General features: G+C 38.4%; 1 protein-coding gene across 1 annotated transcript in view; it reads left to right on the top strand.

Moving 5' to 3' along the window:
* LOC131035867 (succinate--CoA ligase [ADP-forming] subunit beta, mitochondrial) overlaps window positions 1-24,695 on the top strand; it is a 111,902-nt gene extending 87,207 nt beyond the window's left edge. The window contains exons 10-12 of the mRNA XM_057967616.2: window positions 2,268-2,390; window positions 24,082-24,153; window positions 24,282-24,695. Of these exons, the coding sequence (XP_057823599.2) occupies window positions 2,268-2,390; window positions 24,082-24,153; window positions 24,282-24,359 (273 nt within the window). The 3' untranslated portion in view covers window positions 24,360-24,695. The remainder of the gene's footprint in view (window positions 1-2,267; window positions 2,391-24,081; window positions 24,154-24,281) is intronic.
* The last annotated feature ends 743 nt before the right edge of the window (window positions 24,696-25,438 follow it).

Below are 25,438 nucleotides of genomic sequence, written 5' to 3'. Positions count from 1 at the left end.
TCAAATCCTGGAATAATCGAATCAAAGCGAGGATATTGGTTTGCATTGCTTGTCATTTTGTGTTTTTGCTTTGGTTTTATCATTTCGATCTTGAAGTGTTGAGTTTAATGGCTTGTTTTGATTAATTAGTCTATCTTTTTCCTCCTTTGTATTCGCATGCACATTTTCCTTCATTATCATAGTTTGAATGGTTTTGACCCTTCAGAATTGCACAACCCTGACACAGTGCGAACTTACATTCTTTAGCAATGCCCAGTTTTCCAATTTCATTCATCCAGATTTATTTAGAAAAATCACAGTGAAGGTGGTGATTGATAGTTTCCTCTCGTTCTTGTATGCACATAGAGGCCTGTTCAATCTTGTTTCCGTAGTTTATTATCAGCATCTTTTCTTGTGTTTCCAGGCATACAAAAGCATTGGCTTTTAAGACGCAATGCTTATATCATACCTTTTCCATAGTCCATGGAAGATCATGATTTTCTCCTTAGATGGATTCACATAACTGATCTTCACTGACCTCTGCTGGACCCTTTCAATTCTCTTCTTTTTCTTCCTTCATCCTTCTTTCGAAGTCAATAACGTTTTTCAAAATTCTGTTTGGTCTCCTCTTATTTCTTGGTTCAGGTGGTTGGTGATCAATTCCTTACAACAACAAATAAAATTCCTTAAGTGGGATCCTTTGGAATCTGATAGTGATGCCAATGTGAAGATACACTTGGGCTCCATGTTGTCTAGGTGTATTCATCTTCATTAATCTGTTCCATGGCTAGTCCATCTTGGTGATGATCCTCCAGGCCAGTTTTGCTTCCAAGTACTACAGAGGTCCTTGAGATTCCTTTGACCTGCTTTTTAAGCTTCAGCAATGGTAATTTCTTTGATTCTCTTGACCCCTGCGATAGAGCACGAGTTGGGATCAAATGCAGTTTTCTAGTTCCTTACATAGAGGCAAAGAATATCAATCCCTAGGCATTTGGTAGAGAATTTGCTTTAAAGCTCTATTCTCTGACCTCGCATCAACCATTCGTTTTGAAAAGGATAATATGAAAGCCAAATGTCTTTTCATAGACTTTTTGAGGTTGTTCCCTTGGAGTTAGGACGTGATAATTATAGTATTGCTATTGAGACACCCTCGATTTAGTCATAAAATGTTAAAAAGTCAAGTTTGATCAGTGTGTGACTCAAAATTTGTTAATATGGATTGATTCTCTGAGGGTCTTTTATTTTTCGTGAAACTCTGAATTTCAGGAATACTTTTGAGTTTTGAATTTCACGAAAATTCTACCATAAAGTATATGACTCCTCAACCATTTAAAAGATACAATAAAAATCTCATCTCCACGTTGAGTCATTTACCCAAGTTTGAGTGTTGTAACAATACCATAGTAATAGACTAAGTCACAGGATACGGCGATTTTCATGGATGAGGTTCGAATTTAATCGAATTTCAAACTTCTATAGAAAAAAATCGAATTTAATCGAATTTCCTCTATAAAGCACTGCTATCCGCCTCTAAACACAACTCAGCTGGTCGTGGGTATTATTTGTATATGCTTTGTATCTATTGGGTCATGGGTGTCTGCAACTGCTGGGTCGCCCTCGGATTTTCTCCAACAAGGGTAGCTATTCTGATAATTTATTAAAAGTATACATATATTTAAAAATAAACAAAATTATAGAAGGCGAATTTTATCCGAATTTTTTTTTGAATTTTTCCCTCGTCGAATTTCATCCAAATTTCATGCCTGTCGAATTCGAATTCGAATTCGAACCTTGTGACTTAGGTAATAGAGAAGGAAAATAGAGTTCAAATTTGATTCAACAAGTAGAAAATCTTGTTCAAAAATGAATCTATGCTATTCATCTGAACATTTTACTGGGAACCGTTGGAAGTAACCTTCTTGCTGATTTGTTACTCCAGTTGTTTTTCTTTTTCCAAACATAGCTATTGTGCTATATTGCATATAATTTTTTTTCTTTTGAATTACATTGGATGAAGTTAGTTTTTCACCCGTTTCCATTGGGTTTGTTCTATTTCTGTTCGCACTTATTAGGTAGAATTTTGTTGTAGATTATGTCACCAATGAGATGGAACATTATTTAGGAGGTTTAGAAAATATGGCCTAGTTTGTTTGACTATTGTTGTCTGTGTTATGTTACCAATGCATAGAGTATGAGCCCATACACTTGGATGAATGGTAGCCTTATCTTAATAATGTGATACTTCTTAGATTTGTATAGGGAATGACACCATTATGTTTTGCATGCAGGTGATTGGGGCGTTTAAAATTTTGACTTCTGATGAAAAGGTCAAGGCAATACTTGTTAACATATTTGGAGGAATTATGAAATGTGATGTCATAGCAAGTGGAATAGTAAATGCTGCAAAACAGGTAACTGTTCATCCCTCTGGAATTCTTGTGTACCTTATGTGCCAACTGTGCAAGGATTGCAATCACACACATTGTTGGCTAATAGAACCTTGCATTTTCTTGGAAATTTTATGTACAAGAAGCAGCACAATACAAGAACTCCATTCGTGTGCAGATGATCACACACATCAAATGGGACTTGATGTAATCTGACAAAGAAATGCATTGTTGGGAGTAACAAACAGGATAACTCCAATTTAGCTAAACATTTAAAAAAAGGAACTGAGAAATGTTCTGGTCTGCTATACTATTGGAAGAATAAAGACTGACACTAGAGAAAATCATAAATCATGACCATTATGACTTCAATAAACATCTGTAAAATAAAACTAAAAGCATGAACTGTACTTTGTTTATAATAGATATTGCAGATAAACCATTTTAATTAATAAACATTATAAACAGAAGATATTTAGACATCTATAAAATAAAAGTAAAATAATGGACTGTACTTTGTTTTTAATAGATATTGAAGATTAATCATTTTAATTAATAGACATTATAAACAGAAGATAGTGAAAAGTTTTCACAGAATCCATCATAACTGCAACTTACCTTTAAGGGACCAGGCGAATAATGGGCAATGAGAATGTTACTTTCCTCTGTTGTTTTCTATGGACGGCAGTTTTGGTAATTAAGTAGGGAGGAAGAACAAATTGTATTGTATTTAGCATTGCTTGATTGTTGGCTCTCAATTCACGTAAATTTTTTCATTTTGTTTTCAAGAGGGTATATTGTTGTGTACCTAGACACAATATTGCGTTAGTGTATGTGATGGCCTACATTGTCTCTAGTTTCTGGCATATGCATTAGTTTAGTAGGTAGAATATTTTGTTATGATTTGATTGCATTTTTCCCCTTGATTATAAGTTTACGGGAACCCTAAGTTCTGTACTTTTTTGCATCTGAGATCTATCTAGACAAAGAGCTGCCGTTTTTTATCAGTTACATTTCAGCGTTTAATATTAAATTTATATTTTGCTGTTTGTTTTTCCATTCTCTTCAAATAGCTGCGTATATATGTTTTGAGCCAAAGTAAAGGCAAAAAGTGATTACTGTTAAATAAGACATTGACAACACCTGTATATATGATTGAAATGTGATATAATTTAAAGCAGGTAAATACTAGAAGAATATGCCCATAAAGAATGACATTAATTCCAAATGTGTGATAGAAATCCAAGAACACGACTTTATAATGTGTTGATATTTATTTTTGTGGGATTTGACCCTTGTGTTTTAAGTTCTCTCAAGATGGTCTCCTTAGCTAGTAATAGCACGAATGATATTTTAAATTTATCCTCATGTATATTGGTATTAATCACAAGGAAAAGTGATTCCCACATCAAACAAGCACCTTTAAGCATATGTTAGTAGGGAGGGGAACAAGGAATGTAGTTTACTAGTATGTACCTAGGGATATGATACTAGAATTTATTTAAGTAGATGGAGATGCTAACATGTGACACACATCCCTTAAGTTAGTTATATTGAGTAGCTAATTATATTATGTAATCAGGAAGCCTAGATGGGTTTAGTGATTTAGTCCTCCATTATGTTATTAGGAGGAGGTCTATATAAAGGGATGAATATTATTGGAAGGATATATGTTGAGTATGGTATTGTGTTTGGGATTTCATGGAGATATAGCTTGGAGTGGCTCCTTCTATAAGGAGTATTGTATGGTGTTACTCTACCTCAAAGGTCTATTCTATTTCTGCATATATTGGATATTAGGGCATCCTAGCCCATAAACATCTTGTTTTGTATGATATCTATCTTCTATATTGTCTTACCATTTACTGGTTTGAGCTTTTCACCCTCTAACCTCTTTCCCCGTTGGCAAAGTGCTTTTGGAGTGTGCGATACCTTATAAATTGTACTTGTTCCTTAATTCATACCAATGTGGGATTAAATGGGCCCCCTTTTTTTGTAACTATTACCAAAAGTACATGAGGAATAATGTCATTAGTGTAGTGACTACTCATGGATGTCATCTTGAGATGGACTTAAACACACATAGATGAAATCCTAAAAATAAATTAAAATGAAACATTTCAACCATTTAACACAAATAGATGACCTTCGATTACTTATCACAAATACATGCTTATATCATAATATGTTAATTGGGTTATTCCTGTAAGGCAAGGTTGATCTATAAGGCTATACATGCTCTAAAAGCCCAAAGCATTGAATTACATTCATCGTTCATCCTCTTTACTAACAAATTCTTGAGGGGTGCTTGTTTGTTACATGGGGTCCTTACATTGCAATTATTACTAAAAGAACACAAGGAATAATGTCATTAGTGTGATGAATACTCGTGTAGATCATCTTCAAATGGCTTACAAAACACATAGGTTAAACCCCACAAAATTAAATGTTTAATTCAAAATGCATGTGGAAGTCTCCAATTACTTAAAAGTAAAATACAAATGAATGATTAAGATGTCATAGGATTAATCTCATATCTTGAACATCAACAAATGAATTGGTATATTACCAAATCTGAACATCAACTACTTCAAATCCAATCCTCATTTATTTGTTAGGAGCATTAGCAAAAGTTTCAATAAGTGCAAACAATGGATGCAAATACACAAAGACCACAACACTAAGATTTAACATGGAAACCCTAGGAGGGAAAAAACACTATGAGCAAGCTGCTTGGATCTACTGCCCAAATCTACGTCACAAAGGAAAACCAATGATTACAGTCAGTTATGAAAGCACCGACCTTCAAGAGGTTACAATCCCCTCACCAATACATCAATTTGGGCACCAACCCAAGAGTACTGCTATCCCCTTAACCAGATCAATTCACCATCAAACAAGTGGGCACCAACCCTTGCAATTTTGCTTTGTCATTTATCAGCCTTTGATCCACACTGTTTTGCACTAAACTCTTCACTTCAGCAACAAAAGGTAAGATATGATCTCCACTGCTTGAGCTACAGAGCATTTTACTCTGTCACTGGTAGCCTCAATCACTCACACATTCTTACAAACACTTACCATATAAAGCATGGTCTTCTATATATATGCTTCTGTGTAGTTAGCTACTGTTTATATGTCGGCCAGGAATTTCTTAAACCAGTGAAATGCATCAAACATTTTGGCCTATAACCCATTTTCTTCATTGCTTCACAATAGGCGCTAAGAAACAATTTCGAATTCAGCAACTAGCCGTTCCCCTAATTTAAACGTGAGTTGTTGATCTTTCCATTTCACAGCAAAACAGATGCTTGTGATGTAAACTTTCAATAAACAATATAGACTTCCCATTTGGGCCCGCCATAGACACGTGGCACCATCACATGGTATTGCAACAAGGAGACTCAGTCACACAAGCCATCTTTCGAAAATGCGCTAGCCGTTGATCCTTGATCTAACTTGTCATCTTCTCGCAGTCCCATAGCCAAAGAGATGAGGCCCCATAGATTCTTTGCGGTCGCATGGGAGCCATTTGATCTCCTACCACCTCGCAAACGTGTCCTCATTTCACAATTTCACAACCAAAGGTAGAGGACTTCACAACCATCTTGCGAAAATGTAGGAACCGTCCGATCTTCAAAGATATAATTGTGATCGTTCATTAATTTCAGACAAAACATTAGGCCTCCTACTTAGGAAATAGTAAAGTTTATGTATCCAATCTGGTTGATGATTGCTAGGAATGAGGGGCTGGAGAAACCATGATTGTGAAGGCATAAGTTGTGACTTAAACAGCCAGCTACAGGCAAAACCAAGTCATTGAGCAAGTAAAAAAACTGCTCATGTCCAAACAAAGACTTAGGGTTTAAGGAGTATGGCAATTCAGAAACCCGAATCAGGCTAGAGAGCTTAGGGAATAATTCCAGGGCCAAAACTGTCCACACCAGCTGATCTGAGCACAACATGACATCTGCAACTCCATTCCCAACAACACCATATCATTTTCTCGCATGTGGGATACATGAGCAGCCTTCTACAGTGGTCAAAGCAAACCATGAGAACATTGTAACTTTGCATGACAACTTTTAACAACATTTGCAACATCTCTTCAAGCACCATTTGCCCCCAATGTTGTACACTCCTTAAGTATGCTTGTTTGCATTAGTGTATGCTTGTTTGCATTTGAAATGAAGAAATTGCTTTAGCCATCATCGGTCACTATGAGATATAATGATCATTGAGGAGCATCCAAAGTTAGAAGGCCATGCTAAGATACTATAGAAGGAATCAAAGGAAAGAAATTTCATAGAGTATGCTTGTTTGAATTTAAAATGAAGGAATTGCCTTGGCCATCATCGGTCAATATGAGATATAATGCTCATCGAGGAGTATCCAAGGGCAGAAGACCATGCTAAGATACCGTAGAAGGAATCAAAGCACTTCCTCTAGAAACAACCCTAACATCGAAGGTTGCTGTAGCTCTGATCGTAGAAAGTTTTGTAATATGAGTTTGCCTCTATGGTATGGGGGCAGCTAGTGTTGTTATGTTTGCCGTTGCGCCAAAAGCTCGAGCTGTCAACGAATGTCGCAAACACCAGACTTACGCAGATCCATGGGAGGCGGTTAAACCATGTCGCGAACCCCGAAGGAGGTGCTTACCACCAAGTCAACAATCTCACCCTTAGCACCGACTAAGGGTTCCGCACTGATGGAATGAAGGAGACCTCCCGAGATTTGAAGTCGTGACCCAAGGCTCTGATACCAATTGTTGGTATGTTTGCTGTTGTGCCAAAAGCTCGAGTTGTCAACAAACGTCACAAACACCAGACTTACCCAGATCCACGGGAGACGGTTAAGCAATGTCGCGAACCCCGAAGGAGGTGCTGACCACCAAGTCAACAGCTAGTAAATAGTAGTTCTATGTTGCCAAAATGAGGTCAAATCATGGTAATGAGAGTATGGGAAGCCATGATGTTGAGAGAGGGTAGGTTGGGGTTTTTGATTAATTTGAGTTGTAATAGTTTGGCAAGAGAAGTGCTGCTTAATTGATCTAGTAGCTCGAATCATGGTAACAAGAATATGGGAAGCCATTATGTTGAGAGAGGGTAGGTTGGGGGTTTTGATTAATTTGAGTTGTAATAGTTTGGCAAGAGAAGTGCTTCTTAACTGATCTAATAGCTTTGACATATGAAGCATTGTTAATAAAAGGCTGCTTTGTGTTGCTCATCTTCCCTTTGTAGGGATCTACGTTGGAGGGTGATGGCCTCATGGAGAAAAAGAGACAAGCATTTCTGGTCTAAATATCTGAAGAGAGGAGATAGACTATTCCCTAAGTTCTTGTAGAGGCAGTGAAATCTTCCCTGATGTCATAGTAAATGGGGCAAAAAACTGAAATGTTCCTTGATCTCCCTCTCTTGGATGGAGCAAAGGCAATGGATCTAATCTTGATAGACGATGTGATGATTGGTTTGACTTGCAACTCATAATTGGTTAGAGCCCATGTGCAACTGACCAATGGGAAACCTCAACCTATAGGGTTTGTGACATTGCAGATAGCTACAGTAATGAATAAAATCATCCACCGTTTATAAGAAATGCTTGTTATAGGAAGCCATCTTGGAGTTCGGAAACTCATGGGGAAGACTTATGTGGTTTGAATATATTGTTTGTAGATGTCCTCTTTGGCAATTCTAGTGATGTCTTATGTGGGGAGGAGCTGGGGGCAGGTATCTAGGGATTACATGAAAGAGGTTGCTTATCAATAGATTATAGAGATCCCAATAGAAAGAGGAAACAATTTGGTCATGAAGGACCAGTAGTGCTTGTGTTTAATAGGGACTATTAAATCAGAGGGGACAAGTGAAACCATCTTCTCAAAGGAACAAAGTGCTAAAAGTGGGTATCTCTCATGACTAGAAATTGGGGCCTTCATGGATTGGAGTTTATGGATGTAGAAAGTAAGTTCGAGGATACTCTCAAAGCATATTGGCTAGGTGGCAAGTGTGGCTTGGATGCTGCATTGAGGAACTATCTGTTTGCAATAGATCATGTGCTACAACATGAGAGTCAAGACCTTTTAAATGTGTGGCTGTTCAATGCCCCCCAAGTTAGGCAACCTCTGAACCATATAAAATTATTGGCTTGATGATTGTATAAAAAAGGCACAACTTGGATGGGATGTTCAGAAGTGGATTTGAAAACTCTTGACTTCCAAGACAAGAAAAGAGGCACACCCTTTGCAAAGGTTCAACGAGAGGCAAACTTCGTACTAAATGATAGACTAGAAAATTGGATCCCCAAGTATGTGTAGGCTGATGTGATCTATAGAAGTTCCCCTTTCTAGAAAAACTGGAATATGTAGAGACAACGCTTGGAGATATTGAAATGCATGACCTTAGTTTTACCAAGGTTGACCACAAGCTGTCAAATTTAATAGAAATTAGAAAGGGCATCAAGTTGTCTCTGTAAGCCCTCATCAGAGTGGGAAAAGAGGTCAAAACTGTTAGCAAAAAAGAAGAATGATGATAACCATATCATGTAAAATACAACTATCATGTAAATGGGTATGTTGCGAAAGAAATTCCTCAAACTTGTCAACGTAAATCATGAACAGGGTTGGTGAGAGAGGACAGCCTTGCTTGACCCCAATGATTCTCCTCGCAAAGTTGAGAGACTATGAGAAGTACAAAATTGCCCAATAACAATCACATAAAGCCTCCATACAGCAGTAATTAGAGAGTCTAGGATGCTGATATCTCTCAATTTCTGGAAGCACATAAGCTTTATTGACCATTTAGAATTATCTGGATTTAGTGAGCCCAGAATTTATATGATAAGGGCTCTAAGACTATAAATATTCAAAAATATATGCCATTCTATACTCTTCAAGATCACCAAGGCCTTGAGTTTTTGGCAGAATAAGTGCAATATTACAAAAGCAGTTTAAATAATAGGATTCTCCATCCTAGTCCATTTGAATACCATAAGCAAACCAAATGACTGCCTACCATGTTTGGATTTCTTTCTAATTTTTAACTTTAGATACTTGTACATGGTTTTCCTTATTCCAGAAGTCAATGGCTGATCATAAATTGCATTTCAGCCTATAACTTCACCATAGCTGAAACAAAAAGAGAGATAATTTTTAGGCTTTTTGGTAACTGACAATGGACTATGTATCGTGAAGTCGTATGTATGTGGAAACTTGTTAATTGGTATGGCAGAAAGTAAACTAATGTATACCAATACTGGAATGTTATTTTTCTGATTATATTCTAATTTACTAGATTGGAAACATAACAGGCAACCCAATGCAACATTGCATCACATCAAAGTGGATGATGAATGCATGGGACAATTTCTTTCAAGGGATGGAACACATGAAGAGTTGCCAGAGCCCATCTTTTAAGGGTGGTTGTTTTTCTGACATTTACTTCATAAATAAATAAATATGTTTATATGTTCTTACATTCATTGCCAGGGTGCATGTTGGTAATGCCCAAGCCATTGAGGGTATCCATAAGCATGTTTCAGATGTATTAGGGCTGAGATCTGTATCTGGACCCATTTGGGACAGGTATATTCCTGGGTACAGGCCTACCCTGTATCATAGGTTGAAATCATTTTCAGCTTTTTCAATCAATCATACGAGGCCTAACTATAGTTTAGGTTTTTTCTCTTTAACATGTATTTGACTGCTAGCCTCTTTGAACCATACTGGTATGCAAAATAGATTATTCACAAAATTTCTGCAAAAAATTATAATTTTTATGATTTTATGAGACTGCAAAACAATGTTTTACTTATGGTAACTGCTGAGGACGTCTCCTAAGTTGAGAGGCTACATCTGAAGTCACCATGATGAGGCCTTGTGCCCACATTTCAGATTTGCTGAATCCAAGCTCGAGACTTGGGAGTCCACAGGGTAGCAGAACTATTAGAAACATTTATAAAAACACACTAACAAAACAGAGAATGGTGCATGAGGCTAACATGCTTGGCACCTGTGTTACTGTGAAGCAGGGGGTTGTCCGATGCGCTCTTTCCAGATTTTCTAAATCACATTGCACAAAACCAGGTTTAACAAAGACCTATGAAAGCCTTGGAGTAGAAAAATGAGGGAACTATCTGAGATTGAAAGCCATTGCAAGATATTCATGGTATGTGCAAGCTAAGGTAGGGATTGAAGGGCAGAAGCACTGTACTGGAATGAACAATAATAACAACTGGCAGATGACAGACTCACAGCACAACTTGCAGTTGTAGGTGGATTACTAATGAAAGTGAAAATGGAGATGCCATTGTATTTGGCAATGCATTGTACAGGTGTTTAGGGCTTAGATTGTGGCCTGTGGCCATGGGGAAGATTGTAGTGTTTATAGCTACTGGATTGAATAATTGACAAATTGATGATTCTTCTTCTGTTAAGAGTACGTGATCCTCTATGTTACCTCGCCCAATGTGATGTGCCTTTCTTCACCAATGGATATCAATTTCTCATGCACAGATATTTCACAAGTAGAATAATAAGTAGTAGCATTGGTAGTAGTGAATCTGTTTTATGGCAATGTTTAGATAAGTAGTTATGGGTTAGAGAAAGCTGTCAAAAACATCATCCGGGATATCAATTCAACCAAAAAGAATGTCTAGTTACATGTCGGATGTGTTAGTAGATTCTCCCACTCTTAAGCTTGTAGTTTGTCCTCTTAAGAGCTTTTAACTCTTTTTACATAAAATGGATAGCTGCAAATGACTGTAAACCATGATCCAATTAATAGACTATGTTATTGTTCTGGAGAAGCTATATCAATTGAATTTCTCAAGCTTTCTCCACTTCGACTCCAAATACAGTTATAGAGCAGTGAGTAGAAGATTCACGGAAAGTGAAATGGCCTAGCAAATAGCTCTCTCCCATACTTGTGTAACCTTTCAAAGCAATATGCATTTATAACAATATAATTATTATTAATAATTATTTCATAGATTATAATTGTAAATAATAAAAACTAGTATTTTAAACATATTATATCATTTCCTCTTTAGCTTAACTGCTAGAGAATGAGAGAAGGAAAAGAGGAATTATATGATATCCTCCCTTAATGGTGACTTTTGTAACTGTTATCCAAGAGTAAATAAAGATGACAAAAGATTGTAGATGGTAAGCAGTTGGTGAAGATATCTGCAAGACTATCCTACATTTGACAAAAGGAGCAAGTGAATGACGTTATCATGGGGTTTCCAGATGAAGTGCATTTGGACCTCAATGTATTTGGTATTCTGTTCTTGAATTGGATGGTGTGCAATCTAAAGACCATTTTGATTGTCATAGAAAATGATGGTCATCTCATCCCTTGGGAGACCAAACTCAGTGGGCTTTTGTTGAAACTGGTGAACTTCTTTAGAAGCATTGACTGTGGTTCTATACTCTGCTTCTGTGGAAGAAAGGGCAATGCCAATCTGCTTCTTATTTGACCAAGTGATGGGACTTGAACCATGAAGAGAAGTATAACTGGATGTAGATTTTCAGTCTTTGATGTCACCTGTCCAGTCAGAATTTTTGAAGCCCACCAAAATAGGAGTCACCCTGCTTTATTCAGTGCCAAATTGATGACTGCCTCAAGAGGTAGTGAAGTATCCTTCACACAGCTTTCTGGTGACTCATGAGGTTCTTGCATAAACTGAGAAATGACGTTGACAACAAAAGTAAGGTTACGCTTGCTGTGAGTCAAGTAAGAAAGGCTCCTATCCAATTGTTGTGAAACGGGGCTGGGTCAACCTTTGGAATAGATCACATACTTGGACTGAGAAAGAAAATTTTAGTGTCTGCTTGAGAGACAGAAAGGCCAAGAAAATAGTTTAACAGACTAAATCCGTGATTTGAAAATGATGCAGAAAATTGAATATCAAGAAGATACCCCTTTTCTCATATGAAGCTCATGGAGCTTGTTTGGGACCATGAAGCGACTTCTTGAGTTTTCAAACCAATGAAGAGTTTGAGGAGTCAATACAACCTTGTGGTTGCTCTATGTAAATTTCATGCACCAAATCACCTTTGACGAATGCACTCATCATATCCATTTGATAAAGATCACCAGTTCCAAAATGATGCAGCAAGAGGAAGAACTAGTCTTTACACATTTTATCTTGGTGATAGGTGTAACAATTTCACTAATCAATACACTCAACTTGAAACCCCATTGGCCACAAGACATGCTTTGTGTTTTTCAGTGCTTCCATTTTCTAAGTATTTGTTCTTGTAGATCCACTTACAGCAAACAAGTTTTTTCCCTTGGGAAGAGGGACAAGATCCCAAGATTTGATCCTTGATCAAACAATGCTTTTCTTTTTCTGTAGCAGTGTTCTACTTTAGGTGTCCTTTTGCTTCATCATATGTTTTTGTGTAAGAAACCTCTGAGAATTTGGTATGAAAAGCAGAATTATCTTCAGAATGATTGATTTGGTCCAACTGATTCTAATTGTGAATCTTTTGTGAATCAGCAGGACCACCTACCAGAAAACCTGCATCAACATGAGCAGTTTTGACCCATTTTGGAATAGGCTGAGTTGTAGGAGTAGAAGATGAAGATGGTGTATGTTGCCAAGTTGAAGGAGCGAGAGGCCAAGTGGGAGTGTCCTCTTCAGTATTTGAAGAATTTGGGGAGTAGCAAAATTTTGAGCAGGAAAAAGAATTCAAAGTTGAAGAGGCAAGCACATATATCTGGAATGTCCTTTAAAATGAACATCCCCTTTGATTATCACATTGTGGGTGCAAGAATAAAATAACCTTTTACATCTTCACTGTAGCCAACAACTATGCAATATAAACTTTTGGGCTACGTAGCTTTGTGTTCTTCATGGGGAATGTTAGTCAATGCATCAGAACTAAAAATACGAAAACTGATATCAGACATGTTTGCTCCATGCTTCTTTTGGAGTAATATGATCGAGTACTTTGTGTGAAATCCATTTCTGAATGTAATTTCCCAAGCAAAGGCTTTGACCCAAGATTAAGGGTCCATATTGCTGGCTTGGATCTGCAATTCGCCATTTCTTTAAGACTGTGGTTTACAAGTTCTGCTAAATGTTGTACCCTACAAAACTTTTCAGGCTGAAGTCCTGTTTTGCATTTCTCTAGGTTCATTTGTTAATTTAACACATATAAAGGCTGGGCGTTATGATTGTGACTTTGATGTTTGTCCTTGCCTTGACTAAGGTCTGTTGAAATATAGCTAGGTGGCATCCCTTGATTGGGCCGACCTAGCCCGTGAATTTCTAATTGGCCATTGGCCTTAGAAATTCGGCGTATAAGCTGGACCCATTTGTAACTTGTAAATCATATGGGGCTGGCCCTATTTGGGTGTATAAGCAATGTGTAACTTGTTTTAGGGCAGGACCCAAATTGGGCGGTTGAACAAACAACATATAACTTGTAATAAATAAATCATTATTTGTATTTTTGGCGGCAAGTGTATTTAGCCGACCTAGCCTATAAGGCAATTTAACTATGTATAAATACAAGATATAGTGATGCCTCGTCACAATCACTCAAGCAATAATCTCTTCATCAGCGAATATCTCTGCAATATTAGCGAACTTGCCTTAGGCATCAGCGAACTTGTTTTGGACATCAGCGAATACACATTAGAGACCAACGATCACACCTTGGAGGCCTGCGATCTTCATCTGAGTCTCAGCTAACATCATCTCTGCTCATAGTATCAAGTTCTAAGTGTATGTCATCTGCCGAATCTACCCTAGAATCTGCCCTACTGGTGATTGAATGATATTCCAAGTTCAGATCAAAAGTTACAAGTCAGATAAGTCAGTCTTGCCTTTGCCCTAGGAGGGTGAATTGTATTTGATCAATTGCTGATATTAATAAATAAGATCTGAACATTGTTGCTGGGTTTTTTCTCCAAGAGGGAGGTTTTCCCAGGGTATGTGTGTTATGTGTGTATTTTGTCTCTATCTATGTTTTATGTTAATCTGATCACTAAAATTAACAAGGTCATCAGTTTTAAAGTTGTGCTGATATGTTGTCAAATTCATGTATGAGAACGAGTAAAAGGAAGTCGTGATTCAAGGTCTAGCATTTTTCTAATTGTAATTCAGTCTAAAGGAAGATGAATTTTAATGGCAAAGGTTCTTGCAGCACATGCTTCAGGGCAGTTTTCTATGCCAAAGGATAGCATGGAGTTCTCCTAGGTAGCAAAGATCAGTCCAAGTTGCACCTAGGGTATAGAGGAGATGAAACTTGGCGAAGTGTTAAAAGTGGCATAGAGTTGAGAAGAGCACATTTGAAAGGAGAATGCTTTTGAATGGCAAAGAGTCAAGAGGAGTGCTCCTAGTAGTTTCTTGTAAAATTTTTACGTGGCTACATCCATCAAGATGTGCACCTAGGTGTGATCCACTTCTTCTGGCCCTTCTTAGTTTCTGTTTACCGGCATGATCGTACCATATAATGAAGTTTGTCACAGTAGTGGAAGTGACAGCAAAACTTAGATGATGCAACTTGTATGTGAATATTACCTACATGATTAAATATGCAATATGGGTGCTAAATATTATGCCTCCAGAATGCATGGTTGAAAGAAAATATATAATGCCTAATTTTTGAACATATAATTACTCCCTCCACAAGGACTTTGAGATTGACTTGATTATTACCAAGCATTCTTCTCTGTTTCAGGATCTGAAATTCGGGTTTGGTCAGCTTCCAGCTGATCTCAATACTGGGTCTCAAAGCCATATATTTATAACAGCAGTAGAGGAATGCAGTTTATTTCACTTGGAAGACCATAATGGTGTTCTCTCTCATGTAGATGCCCATGGAAATGCCAATTTGGTGTCTCAGAGAATCCAGGTCTCATGAGGATGGTCATTGCCAGTTGCAATGTACTCCTTGGGGAAAAGGAATTTTGGCAGGCAAAACAGACAAGTAATCTAATTCCTCTGTGCCATAAAATAATTGTAAGCATAATAATTATGGACTTGATTCTGAATGATGAAAAGCTTGCTATGGAGATCAATGTCAGTTGGTCGAATAGGCATTGAAATGAAATCAATGGCCGCAGTTTCTATGTCAGGATTGATACTATATGATGTGTAAAGGAGTTTCAATGAATATTCAGTTTATTAACATTCAGTTGGAAATAAGGATGCTAGAGAAAAGTGGCAGTTGGGTCAGTAATCAGTTGCAAATATGTTCAGTTTTGAGGAAAGGCTATTTTATATAAGTACTTCAATAACCCTGGGTGTTCTTCAAACTTGGTTGATGCTGATGATATTATGTTTTTAAATTCCTAGGACAGCCTGGTAGTCAACAGATATGATAGTAAATTATATGGTTTTGTAAGTTTTTAGTTTTGATGTTATGCAATGAGCTGCAGACAAAGTTTGAGAACTTCTGCACTCTTCTTCACCGTTGTTTAGCAGAATTTTAGCAATGCTTATTGTAATATCTTGAAACTATTCTCTGCTTAATACGGTCATAGTCTTAGGTAGATTCTGGTGCCCTGTACTTCTGACTGTTTTTCAGCAATAGAAATATGCTGTTTAAAAAAGTGCTTGAAGTAAAACATAAAATTTTAAAAAGTGACCTCTATATTTGAGTTGGGAAGCTTGAGATTTAGGTTGGGACTATAATGTTTGTTGTGGTTTTGAGCTTTCCTTTGATAGAGATGCTGTTACATGAGAGGATCCATCAATAAACAATTTTGAGGTTGATTCTATTCTCAAGCTGACTCTTAGGGGTTTTGTAATGTTCCCATTTTTTCAGGGTTCTCTTGTAGTGCAGTTGGTGTTGGCATTTGGGGTTTTTCCAATGCACCAGCGAGTTCAGATGGATTAATGGAGATGAACAACACCTTTTGGAGTGATTTCAGACAACTTGTCCAAGACTTTCTATTTTTAGCAGTGGCCATTTTTAGCACTTACTATTTATAGTAAGTTTTAGTGCATCCCAGATTGGACCAGTTTGGTGTTTGGACACTATTTTTAATGGTTTCTATTTTTAGTAAGTGTCTATTTTTTTTTGATACGCTAGGGGTATCCCCATGATCCAGTCCAACAACCCAACCTGCCTTACCTTGGGCTTAATTTATTGCCAAGTTGGGGTCAGGAAGGGGCGAACTGAGGCGAGACTAGTTCCCTAGGGGGGAGAATCCGGAGCCTGCAACCAATCCTCCCTCTTAAATCTGGGAGGGAGTCGAACCCGAGACCGATGGGGAGCAAACCCACTGCACAAGTCAACTCACCTACCTGTGCGGGTAGTAAGTGTCTTTTTTTAGCAGTGAGTCGGCCTCTATTTTCCCAGTAGTGAAATATGTCATTCTTGGACATTGGGTGAAGTTTAATTGTGTTAAAAGAAACATATTTTGATTTTTAGTCACTTAATTCTATTATATTGTCACTTAACAACTTAAGTGAATTGTACCCCTTGGCCTAGTTGCACAATGTTGGTTTAAAAGGAGGCCCTTTGATGTCCTTATGTGAGGCTTATTTACGAAGAAATGTTTTATCCCACATGGATTGGTAAAGAGAGTGGAGCCTCTTGAGAATGTTATAAAAGCAAACTAGTGAAGTTCATTTGGCATGCTTGGTTTATAATTTTCTCTTGGAGAATTTGGGAGCTTCTAGCTTTCAGTCTAGGATGGAAACCCTTGGGTTCTTTGGATTGGACAAAAACCAGTGTTCCACGGGCGTTGGGGATGGGGGGATGACGGTAAGGGGGTGGCGGGGTGGTGGTGCTCATATAGTTATACATATACATATAGTACTTGAAAAACTAGTTTTGAAAAGATGTATGACAGTATAACAATATAAGAATTAGATTTCAAATGAAACTATAGGAAATACCAAGATTAGTAATTGCTAAATGCTAAATAAAATTTGACAAATGAAATTGTCAAATTGGAGATTTCTATTATATCGAAAAAGGAAAACGAAAATATGAATATCTGTTGCCATTGCAAAGTCTATAATAATAAAGATGATTACATGATTCATCATTACAATGAGTAGCCAAATACAAATACGTGTAGCAATAGCATTACAAAAGAGACTAGAGTCGAAGACAAAATGACAAAACTCAAAATGTAGCTAATGGAGGCCTCTAATCATTTGCGAACTCCTCCTCGCTGGAACTGTTGGACTCCTGAAGATCAAGGTCCCTCAAGCTCACACCAACTAGCCCTGCATCTGAAGTGGTAGGATCATCCTCATCAATCTGTAAAGGCTCCTCTGGCTCTACATCCCATCGTGCCGTTGGACTCTCCTTGTACACAAGTGTCTTGCGGTCTATGAGACGCAAAACATTGTGTACAACCACAAGCTTCTCTGCTCTCTTAGAGGTAAGTCTGTTCCTCTTAAGAGAGTGGATGAAGCTATATGTAGACCAGTTCCTCTCAGCAGCTGAAGAACTGGAAACCTGGGATAGCAGACGGATGGCTAGAGTGGTGGTCAAAGATTTTAGGCCATGACAATTCCACCACGTAAGTGGGTCCTCCTGTGCCATAGTGTCTATATGCATCTTTGCCACATCTGAATAACCTCTAAGAGTGGCAAATCTTCCCCACTCAGTGCGAATTGTGCCGGCATCTCTGGGATCAAACATTTTCTGTATGCACCTAAAGAAACCCGCCTTCACCTCATCATCCTGAATCAGTGTCACTCTACCCGGTCTAGCCTTGTACCACTTAGGATTCAAGGCAAAGGCAACCATATGCAAAGGAGTGTTCAACTTGCCCCATCTACGTTGAATGATAGGCCGGATTTGCTCATTGTAGAATGTTAGAGAGGGGTCCTTCACTCACACAACAACCCTCATCTGGTCAAGCATAGAGTCAATGCACTCATACACCTCTCCAAGGTTAGGTGCATCCCCATCCCCATCCCCATATCTGATCACCTGAAATACTGGAGAAATGATGGAGTCAATGTATTTCGCATCAGTCCAAAACACATCACTCTTCACTATCTCCTTCACCCTTCTCCCTTGCTCTGTCTTGGCCTCAACCCTCCTATTCCACTCATTAGTCATAACTATGAGTTGCAATGCCTCTTGCAGCTCAATCATTCTCTCCAAGAGAATGAAATAGGATGCATATCTAGTATCAACTGGTTTCAAAAACTCCTTCTTCGCGAAGGTCCTGAAGAGTGCATGTGAAGTGTGGTGGTTGCAGATAAACATCTGCACATCTCTCGCATCGGTGACCACTCCTCTAATCCAGTCAATCTTCCCCATGTCCTTGAGTGCATTGTTCATGGCATGCACACAACATGGGGTCCACCAAATGTGTCTATAGGCTGCCTCAATGAGTCTCCTTGCTGCTCTACACACATGGGCTGCATCTGTCACTACTTGGACCACATTTTGTGGCCCAACCTCCTCAATAGCCTCCCTGAGGACTTGAAATTGGAAATCAGCATCTTTACAATGCCCTATACAATCAACTGCTCTAAGGAAGTATGGGCCCTCTGCACATGTGACCATGACGTTGATGAGTGGACGATGGCTAATGTCTGTCCACCCATCCATAACTATGCTGCACCTCGATGCCACCATAGCCATCATCTCCCTATAATAAGGAGACCGTGTAACATGAAATGGAATGCCATTGGCAAAGAAGAACTTGCCAATGGATTCATCTATCTCATCTCTTAGCTGCACATTAAACATATCAGCAATAGGGTTGCTCTGTGGTGTCTGCAACCTACGTTTCCCAGCCCTGGCGGTAGTAGTAGTGGAAGTGGATGGAGATCCAAACATCATTCCTCTCGTTTGCGAAGCATGAGAAGTATGTGGCAGATTCTGGTTGCCCTGAAGTGCTGCCCTAGCAGACAAAGTAGTAGGCATTGAAATATTTGTGTCATCTAGAACCCCCCAAAGCCTGTTAAACTCAATTCTGTACTGTATATTTTTAGCTTCCTCCAAAAACTTACAATGTTTCACGCCTTTTCCTCTCCAAAACAGAAAATGTGCATTCACCCTACTAATGCTACCGAACCATTCAGTGTCACAAATGTTGCACTTCCACTTCCTTGTTCCCCCACTTGAATGTGATGTGCATTGTATTGATATTCGTGAAGCAAACTGTTTTAGAGGAGACTTAGGATTAAAATGACCCCTAGCATACGATGCCAACAACTTTGAAAGACAACCTGTACTAGCTGGTGCACTCGCCATAGAACTAGATTGGGCTCCAGGATCAGCCCCATGGTCACCCCCCTCATTTTCAGGTTCATATTCTGAATCATTCTCACTATGAGAATGGATTTCCATGTCATCTTCACTCATGCCTTGGGAGCTCATTGTGAAATTGACATTGCATTTCACAAAATAAAAATAAAAATAAAATCAGCCTAGTTTAACAATATTTTTTTTTTCTATTCATCTCAAAATGAGATTTGATGTTGAATCTTGAGGGAAAAATATCCAAAAATGACATAGAACCAAAGTTCCTAGACTCGGACTTGGCTCTGACTCGGCAAGGCTGACTTGACTCGTGACTCGGCAAAATAAGAAAACCCTTGAACTTTAGAGATTTTTAACGATTTAAAACTTGTTTCATACACCCATTATTGAATTAAGCTTAAAGACACTATAACATCATCAAATAGAAGCTAATTTGATCACATACATAAACATACATCCATCACATGTGTAGAAATGTAAATTGTAGCTGAAGGAATTAGAAAACATAGAGATATAGAGTTATAAATGTTGTCCAATGTATATAAAATCCATGTCTTTATCACACTCTTACGTAGCATTATAAATCAGATTTAAAACATAATCAGACCTGGAATAGTCTTCAAATACATGAACGGATTGCTCAGAAATGTTTCAAACACCACTGCTAGGCATTCAAATGATAAGGGCAATTGGTATGAAGGTCCTCCAAGTCTCCAAACTCATATAAATCTGCTCCAGCAATGATAGAACCTTAACCAGCAGTATTAGGCACCCAAGATTGATGTCAATAAGCCACCAAATAGCAGATTTCAGACCTGTTATAACTCCCATGTGCCAAGGCAAGATGTACAGCCTTCTTGGAGTAGGGAGTTCAGCTTAGAAAATTGAATTCTTATCCAAATATGACAAATGACTGCTCAAAATGCATCGCCCAGCCGAGTCATGACCCTCGGACTCAACGAGTCAGGGAGTGACTCGCCTGACTCGGCGATTCAGGCGAGTCACGCTCCCTGACCCGTCTGAGCCCGGGTCAGGTTCACCGTGACCCGGCAGGGGTCACCCGGCCCGCTGACTCGCGTGACTTGCCGCGAGTCACGGAACTCTACATAGAACAATGAAAATCAGAAAATAAAAGTTAAAACCCCCAAAAAAAAACAAGAAAAAGTTGAAAAACCCTACTTTGTGCTTGAAAAATCTCTCCAAAATGCTTCTTCCTCTTCTTGCTTCTTCTAGCTCCTATCACGCTTGCAATCACTTTTCTCACCCCTTCAATCAGTCTTCTTCAAGTTTTTCCTCCTCTTTAGCTTGCTGGAAAAAAATCAGTTTTCCAAAATGAGAGTGAAATCTAAAAAAAACATGGTTTTGTGTTGTTTTGGGGAAAGGGTGGGGCCCACGTTCAATTAGGGTTACCCCTTAACCCCCCAAAAAGTCACATTTTTATTTAAAATTGCCTTTTTTAATTGCTTTTGACATGGGGTGACGGGAGACGTCTGGAGTGACGGGGAGACGCCCAGACGTCTCCACATCAACACATCTCCTTGGGAGACGTGGAGACGACTTGGCATCTCGGTGGCCATTGGGTGGCGGTGGCGGGACGGCGGGGGACGTCGCGTCCCCGTCCCCCCGTCTCGGAGATGTTTCCTCTTGGGAGACGTGGCCAAAAAGGGGGGGATGCGTCCCCATGGAACACTAACAAAAACCCAATTCCATCTAATGGTGGATTTATTTCAGAGTTCACATTGTGCTTCAGTTTGGTTGGTTCATTATCGGCATATGCATATAGCCCAAGAGGTTCGATTTGAAGCATTGAAGGAGTGGAGGCTGTAAACACATCTATTGCTGGGCTGTATTACTTTCTTTGCTGGGCCATATAACTTTCTTTGCTGGGCTGTCTCACTTCTTTGTTGGGCCGTATTTCTCCTTTGCTGTGCGTGTTACCTTGGCTGGCTGTTTTATCTGATTTAGAGACCGTATCACCTTTCTTGGGGCTGTTGTTACTGCAGGCCGATCCTTGTTTGCTGTGTTTAGTTACTGTTACATCGGCTGGGCTGGAGATTGAGACTGCAGAGGGTTACGTGGTGTCTTGGAGCTGTTACCAGCAGTTAATGACAGTCCTTGAAGTGTTGTAATGACAGCAATATTCTTAGCATCTGCTGAAGCTTTATCAACTCATGCATAATCAGCTCATCTGTAATAAATGCTGTAAGCATTGAGGTCAGGAGTTGTTATTTCTGAAACTAGTTGTGGTCTGAGATTTTAATAAAGAAAGAGCTTATTTTAACTTGACAAAAGTAACTTTAATTTCTGTTATGCTTCCTCTTGTTGCATTATGTTAAATGTCTGCCCTTGCCCTTTATTAATAAATCAAGTGATATCTATCATCTGCAAGGCTGAACCATTTTACATTGAAGCAAGTAAACTGTTTGACAGAATGTCTTAATAGTAGAATTTGTGAAAAGATAAAAATTGGGACAGAACAGGGGTGGTTATGTCATGTCCCCTTTTTAGCAGTCACGAGGTAATCTGTCGTTAGCCCATCTTGCCATGGTCTCGAGGGCTAAACAGGACTTTACAGTGATCAGTGAAGGATTTGGCCTAGGCGATTTCAGGTTCAGGCCAATCGGAGGTGTTTTGACTGGGTTACCAGATATTTACTATTTATAGTAAGTTAGTTGTGGTTTAGTGATTGGTAATATTTGAAGCAATTTTAGATGTCAGTATTTTGGTGCATTTAATTTTTCATCAGGATTGCTTTCCTAAAGTTAGATTTAAATATTTAACTTTAGTGATTAGTTAATGCTCGGACTAATGTTTTAGGGGAAAAATTAAAAGTTCCCTTTTATTTGGGAGACAAGGGATATTAATATTTTATTACTACGTTCTTTTATCCCACATTTATGATGCATTGGTAATTGTGCCCAAATGGAGTTATAAATAAGAGCTTTTAATGCTGGCTGGGTATCTTGGAAATTGGGTCATTTGGGAAATTGGTGATTTCTGAAGAAGTTCAGGAGTCTTATCTGGCATTTGGGGACGTGAACCCTCAAGTGTGACATTTCTTATGCCTGTGAAAGACCAGGTCTGAGAAACTTTCAAAAACAAATTTGCATTGAATTATATGTGGTTTTTGTATTCTCAGAATGGACTGTGAGGCACAGTTGAGAAAATCGCAGGGTTTAATTTTCTAATCTGGATGGTTGGACGTATTAAGGGCAGTGTTTATCAGAAGAATTTTATAGATACCCGCCAGTTGGAGACAATAACACGAACTCCAGCCAGGGCTTGGAAGACGTAACTGCAGTAGCTGGGCACAATTTTACTTGGGACGGCAACATACCTCTGCTGGGCGTGTTACATGAAGCGATTTTGCAGCCGCAGGAGTTACTGAGTTCGATTCTTATCCTTGGACGATATTATTGCTGCTGGGCACGATTCATTCACCTGGGATTCATATTTGGTGCTGAGTGCGTACCTTTGCTGGGAGTGAATATTATGTGATGGGCGTGTTACCTTTAGCGCTGCAGACTGACCAGCTGGAGAGGTCGACTTTGGGAATGAGTTTAGCATATTGAACTAACACAAGCTGAGCCCAGTCTGAATAAAATAGTGTTCTCTCCCTGTTCGCTGCTGATAAATGGTATTAATGCTGTTATTGAAGATCGAACCAGTCACAGGCTCATTACCAGGTTCTAATGATTTGGTAGTTACAATTTTGTGCATTGGTTCTAATTCAAGTTGTGAATACCATGTTTCCATTGAATACTTTGTTGCTGGTAGTAATGTATACTGAGAAGTTGCAGCAGTGAATGTATAAGAATTTTCGGTTGATGCAATTATTTTAAATTTGTTCGCTTTGAATGTGTAAAATGTATAGAATTAAAATGCTCTCTCAAACACTTAGACACACCAGGGTCAACTAAACAGCAGTGTGAAGCAAACAAAGACAAAAAAAAGAAGCAAACCTCTCTTAAGATCGTTCAGGGCAGCCTACTACAGGTTATAAGATTCACTTCCTGTACTTTGTTTTTTTCTTCCTTTTATGTAGTTTGATCTAAAGAATGCAATTTTATCACTTAGTTTTCATATTGTGGGCTTATGTTTGACCACTCGCTTCATCTGACCAGTAGTACAAATTAATAATAAATGCTTGAACATGTTACAATAATATGATAGGGTGCATGCAGTAAACTCACATAATCGAGGCTGGATTTAATGTTCAGCAGGTTGTGCCATTCAAACAGTTGTCCATGGGTTAAATTACCTTATTAACTAAAGTACTACGCTGTTTGATCTTGCCTGATCAGAGAATGGGCAATCTAAATAACCGTTACATTGTTATGTTATTTTTTTATTATTGAATGATTCTCTGGTGTACAGTTTACATGGTTTGATCGCTTTTTTACCTTTCCTTTATACAGTGTTCACTTGTTCTAATTTATTATAATTATGTTTACCTATTAATGATGTCTTTGACTAGCTTACCTTAACCTGGTACTGAAAACTAGGATCGTCTTTTCACAGGTTCAACTAAAGGTACCTGTTGTGGTCCGTTTGGAAGGGACAAATGTTGATTTGGGAAAGGGCATTCTTAAGGTAATGGATGTCCACATAACCTCCCTGTACTCCCAGATACTTCATTTGTATCATTTAAGAAATAATGACTATTCGATTTTAATTCATTCTGTTGAATGATCAAATTGTTTGACTGAGAATATGTGCAGGAAAGTGGAATACAACTTATTACAGCTGAAGATCTGGATGATGCAGCTGAAAAGGCTGTGAAGGTAGCAGTAAAGTAAATGACTTGTAAATACTTATTTGGGAGGATATCGCCCATCATTCTTGAATAAGCCAAATACAGAGTGCAGGCTTCCATTGGACTGGAAATCCACGATTAACATGTACTACGGACAAAAGCAAGTCCAAGAAAGAATTCTTGGTTCTATTATTTATTTATGAGGTGTTCTTTCGGCCATTTATTTTAATCAATGATGAGCATTAATCAACCATTTTGGGCATATGGTACCATGAGAGGCCCTGTTTGTTTACTCATTCTAGTGCGCAATGTAATGGGTGATTTCCTTGCTTTGAACGCATTTGATGTGAGTATCTATAACACATTTATTTACATCTTACTTGGACTGTTGGACATTAACCCTGTCTTGACATGCGAGACTAAAGTGTAGTAATCAGTTTAAAAGAATTTAGTGGATATGAGAGGTCATTAGCATTTGAAAATTCAGGATTTTGAATAAAAGGCTTGGAAAATAGAAAAAAGTATTGAAACATATAAAAAAAACGTATTGGTTATAACAACCACAAAATTAGACTTTATGCTGAATTGCACAACGATAATGATCTAGTTAGCTCTAGTATATCATCATCATAGTGAAGCTTAACCACACTATAGGATAGGTGCTATATCCTCAATCAAAAGCAGCAGAGTGGTGATTAAGGATCCTATCAGATGATCACCTCTGGAGATTCTTGGATGGGCAAGACACTTGGGGGTTATTGCTAATTATAATTGTTTGTTGACTTCCATTTAATTTTAGCTATGTTCTTTAATTATGTATGTGTGGTGGATGGCTAGTAACCTTGCTATCTACTTGTAGAGGCAATTTATTGTATCATACGATTGAGTTGATCTTGGGGAAGATTAGGGCACAAAGATCAATATGTGGACGACTCTGCCATGGAGTTTGGGAAAAAAAGCATGTTGCTGATTCGCACAATGTATTACCTCAGATTTTCACTTACTTTTTGTCAATACATTGCATTCTGTTTTAACCCATCAAGGCCTTATGTTTTAAATTGCATATGACCATTCTTTACTTGTTCATGTCATTAACTTATTCAGACACCTTTAAGGCATTTG

Source organism: Cryptomeria japonica, chromosome 8, assembly GCF_030272615.1.
Source record: "Cryptomeria japonica chromosome 8, Sugi_1.0, whole genome shotgun sequence".
NCBI lineage: Eukaryota > Viridiplantae > Streptophyta > Pinopsida > Cupressales > Cupressaceae > Cryptomeria > Cryptomeria japonica.
This window is presented reverse-complemented; position numbering and strand designations above follow the sequence as displayed.